At 32.1% G+C, this 4,902-nt stretch overlaps 1 protein-coding gene across 1 annotated transcript; it reads left to right on the top strand.

Annotated features, from left to right (window-relative positions):
* Positions 1 to 19: 19 nt before the first annotated feature.
* LOC110445016 lies at positions 20 to 3,364 on the top strand. The gene is made up of 2 exons (XM_021489376.1): positions 20 to 492; positions 1,018 to 3,364. The coding sequence occupies exons 1-2, from the start codon at positions 108 to 110 to the stop codon at positions 1,443 to 1,445; spliced, it is 813 nt and encodes a 270-aa protein (XP_021345051.1). The 5' UTR covers positions 20 to 107; the 3' UTR covers positions 1,446 to 3,364.
* Positions 3,365 to 4,902: the final 1,538 nt, after the last annotated feature.

Here is a 4,902-nt window from a genome sequence, read left to right as displayed (position 1 = left end):
TATACATAGGAGAGGACGATTCGATAGATGTTGATGTGCATGAAGGCTATTTCAAACGTGGTGGATATAGTTCACTTCCAAGTATTGTCTACCATACCAGTCTCAAAATGGGTTGTAATATTGGACGACTCACCCCAGAGTATGATGCACAGGGAAATCTCCTCCAAAACCTTGGTGGCACACAAGGTCCATTTGTTGAGTTCAATAACAAGATTGGCTTTCTTACTTGCGCTCACGTACTGTTTGATATTCCTATGACAACACCATCTGTGGATTTCCAACATCCTGGGAACACTACAATTGAAGTCGTACAACCTTCCAGTGATGCAACAACGTCCAATGGTGTAGCATGTGGACATGTTTACAGAGCAATTTTCAATCCACAACTGGATCCAAGCATTGATGTCGCTGTCGTTGAATTGACTGACTCTAATAGGATCCCCAAAAAAGGCCAATTCTCTAACGCTAACCACAGTAGCCATATAGATGCAGGTATGTATTTCCGGAGTACGGAAATTTGTTTATATCAGAATTCATGAAATGTATTGTATCTAGTTCTAACAAATAACCTTTAATACCTGCGCCTCGTTTGTCTGATGTACCCTCAGTATGCAAGCCACCTTGCATGAAACTCCGTTTTGATTGGAATGAAGGTGTTTTAATTAGCGAAGCTCAAATGTATATTATTCCGTTATTATACTGAACAATCCTTCTCAATTGTTTATTAAGACGTTTTTGGCCAAAATTCCCTCTTCCTACTGTCAACTTCTTTTTATTTATTTTTATTTTCATTTATATATATATATATATTTCCCTGTATGATGTATCCGTGTGAAGTCAAATAAACATATATTGTGCGCATATTACGCATATTGTATAATGACAAATAGGAAAGAAAATAAACATATATATACATATACTATCATTTGGTATAATATCTGAACTTTTTGTTACATTCATTATACACTTTATCAACTATACACATTTATTTAATACCACGGTGTTCTTTTATTACAGGGTTCGGAGAACTTCCAGAGTACAACAGTGGATCCGTTCAGACTGATTTACAACATTTCTGTACAACGCATACAGTGGTCAAATTTGGCAGCTCCAGTGACGTCACCAGGGGAACACTTAACGTCTGTGGAGTGGATGTTAGACCGATGACGACACCGCTTGGTTTGCCTAGAGGTACAGGACAGGTCCAAATGATCAACCAGTATCAAGTGTGCGGTTCCAATCCAAGCATGACCTTTTTTCTGAACGGTGATTCGGGTTCAGCGGTGTTTATGAGAACGCCTGGAACCAATGATATGCACTTAATCGGAATGGCTATAGGATATACGTATGTGGGTACAAACCCATTCCCTGCAGCAGTTGTAACACCTATTGATGCTATATTGAGGGCGCTAGGTCCACAATATCGCATTGCCTCGTTTCCGTGATTTTATATCTACAACAGTCCTTCCTGCAATTTGTTTTGTTAGAAAAGTAAATCACATTCTAATCAATATTCTTCCAACACAGTTTGTGAGTGTTTGAGCGCATACTTTTAAATTTAACAATGTATGTTTCCATGGAGTTCTTGTGGAATATATTATACCAGTTGTAAACTGTAAGGTATCAACAGTGTAAGTTAGAAAACTACAGTCTGTGTGACTCATCTACAGGTTATGCAAAATATCTACAGTTTATGTATGTAATCTACAGTTTATGTATATTTCTTTAGTTTATGTATGTAATCTACAGTTGTTTATGTAATCTCCTGTTTGAGTATGTAATCTACAGTTTGTGTATGTATGTAATCTTCAGTTTATTTTTGTATTATAAAGTGTGTGTATGTAACATACTCTTTATGCAAATAATCTACTGACCATGTATGTTATCTACAGTTTGTGCATATAATATCCATTTTATGTATATTATTTACAACTTGTGTACGTAATCTAGTTAATAGAAATAATCTATAGTGTGTGTATATAATTTACAATTTACGTTTGTAATCTACAATCAATGTATTTTAATGGCAGTCAGTGTAATTTACCTACAAATTTTGAAGGTCAGATATAGTTGATGTAATTAATCTACATATCTTTTGAACCTGAGGTTTTGGTAGGTAATATATAGTATATGAAAGCAACCTTTAGTTTATGTAAGTAAGCTACATTTTATCTTAGTAAAGTATATTTGGTATCTTTGTATGTAATCTGATTCTACTGACTGCAGTCTTCAGCTGAAGTAGGAACTTTACAGTTCATTTAATTAATCTATACATTTTGTAATTTATTGCAGATTTATGAGAGTTATGAACAGCTTATATTGCAATTTATGAATGCAATCAACACTTTATAAATGTAATTTGCAGTCTGTGTTTGTAATTAAAAGTTTATGTAGGTAATATACAGATCTGTTTGTAATCTACATTGTATGAAGGTTCTACAATTGTTCATGTAATCTATAGATTATGTAGGTAATCCACATGTAGGTAATCTGTTTGTAATCTACAGTTTGTATAAAGGTCCTACAATTGTTTATGCAATATATATAGTATGTAGGTAACCTTCAATCTATACTGTAATCTATATTAATGTTCACGTTTGTAGTTTTCAGGGTATGTAAGAAATATACAGTGTGTGTTGCAGTCAGAATTATGTAGCTTAAGTAATTAATATACAGTTAAAAGAAGTAATCTTTTGACTTTTATTTAATCTATAGTTTATGAACATTTATGTGATTTACAGTGTATTGAAGTAATCTGCAGTACCTGTTTGAAATCTAGAGTACACGTGAGTAATATGTAATCCTGTATTTAATTCATAGCTTATCCCTATATGTATGTAATTCACAGTGTGTGTTAGTACTCGAGAGTTTTTGTGAAGTTATTTTTTTGTAATTTACACGTTATGCTTGTAAGCTACATCTGGTTTTACAATCTTAATTTTATGTAGGTTAACTAAGGATTGTTGCAAATATCTGTGTTTTGTATTTAGTTAATTATTTACACCAGAAGCTGATAGAATTATCATTCCGTACTTACGGTGTTTTTCATAAATATTAGATATTATACTATGATAATTGAGATCATATAAAATGCCGCGACAAACCAAAGTCCTTAAAATTGGTATTTGTTATTCTCTGCTTAACATTCAACAATTAGGGAAATGGCATCAATTGGTTCACCCATTACCAAACTATGTAGCCGGACGGTCTCAGAGAATCCTATGATGGGTATGGGTATCGTATTTCAGTGAAATGGCACCATTAATTTAGCATTAGATCTGCCCTTACGAAAGGAGACAATTACACCAACATACTCTGCCGTTTCCGGCACACTTACACACATGTACGCATATATCACACACATGAAGGCACGTACTCAAATGACCTTAGCTGTTGATAGGACGTTAAACCTTACAAAACCAAACCAAAATATCTTATGTCTTTAGTCTTGATATACTTAAAGTTCAAAATCAATTTCAAATCCAATCATAACCTTCCCTGAAGTGATCAGAGCCCGTTTGCATTATTATTATTTACTTTTGTTCCTATATTTTGTATGTTTTGTGTTTTTGAACTAATCTACATGTACGATTAAACAAGCACACGCACACACTGTTGATGATTTGTCACGATACTTTTACGTATGTCGTAGTTATAGGATAGACGTGTATATAAGAGTATATTCTTAATTACATGCAAATTGCATAATGTAACCCTCTTGAAATCCTTACAATGTATATCATCTTACCAATTACATTTAAAATGTCTTGCCATTTTCAGCTTCAAGATTGACGTCATAACAGTACAGTTTCGCCCCATGATATGGTTGTTAAGACTATAAATAAATTTAACATGAAGTAACCATTTTATTCGAATTGATGATTTTTTTTATGAAGCATTCTCTTTTTTGAAATATTAATATATTTCGACAGAACAAAACATCAACTTAAATTTTACCCCGTATTCAGTTGTAATTGATACTGTAGTTAATGTCACAATGAAGCGTTTTACTCATGTTACCATTTTCATAAACCACCATTGAAATTACGCGATTTGAGTCAAACATCGTATAGGAAACAACATAATAATAACAAAATAAAATGCTAAAGATGTTTGATGATATATTTAATTTTATTAAAAGTAAAAGTTATTTTAAAATCTTGAAGAAATACTCAAATACTCCAGATCGGTAGTGTAGTAAGACTTGTTGCTCAGTCAATCTGTACGAATCATTTCTGTCGTTATGCTTTATTTTACTATATGATATAATTTGTATCTGTTTGAATTGACGCTGAATGAAATTTAACAACGCAGTGTCAAAATAATTGATAATAGCATTAGCGTTTTCAACACATAATCATGTTGACATTGGTGATATATTTGAAAGTATAAGATATCAAGAAAAATGACTGTGTACACAGTAGTAATGCTTGATATTCATTGTAATGGTTATTTCAATCATTGAAACACGTATATAGGTATTCTTGTATATAGATATTCCATGTTAAGATTTTTTCCCGACAAACGTGATTTCAGATACTAAACGTCTGATGACTTATTTTCGACAAACTAATATTTGATAGTTACGTCTCTTTTAATGTGTTTGGTCTAATAATTATTGAAAGCCTATTTACAAAATACACAAAACAAATGAAAACAGTATCAATATTTGTGATAACCAGATTTCTTATATAAATGATTGAAATGTAATTTTGTTCTATGAGTGTTTTATCACTATTTAATAATGACATGTCATAAGTGAAATAACGATCACATTATGTTAAATGGAAAAACAAATTGTATGCTTATTAATGCTATATAGATGATTTACGGCATTTTGAAAATGGATGTCCAAATATTATTGGTTAAGACATGTCACGTGGTGGATTTTAATATAAACAG

The sequence above is a fragment of the Mizuhopecten yessoensis genome, unplaced genomic scaffold (genome assembly GCF_002113885.1).
Source record: "Mizuhopecten yessoensis strain PY_sf001 unplaced genomic scaffold, ASM211388v2 hete_36170680, whole genome shotgun sequence".
In the NCBI taxonomy this organism is placed as follows: domain Eukaryota; kingdom Metazoa; phylum Mollusca; class Bivalvia; order Pectinida; family Pectinidae; genus Mizuhopecten; species Mizuhopecten yessoensis.
Note: the sequence above shows the minus strand (reverse complement) of the source record. Positions and strands in the feature narration are given on the sequence as shown.

Coding starts and splice junctions, on each gene's coding strand:
- LOC110445016 (XM_021489376.1), top strand. CDS start 108: ATGGGTTGTAATATTGGACGACTCACCCCAGAGTATGATGCACAGGGA. Junction 493..1,017: donor CAGTAGCCATATAGATGCAG/GTATGTATTTCC, acceptor CTTTTATTACAG/GGTTCGGAGAACTTCCAGAG.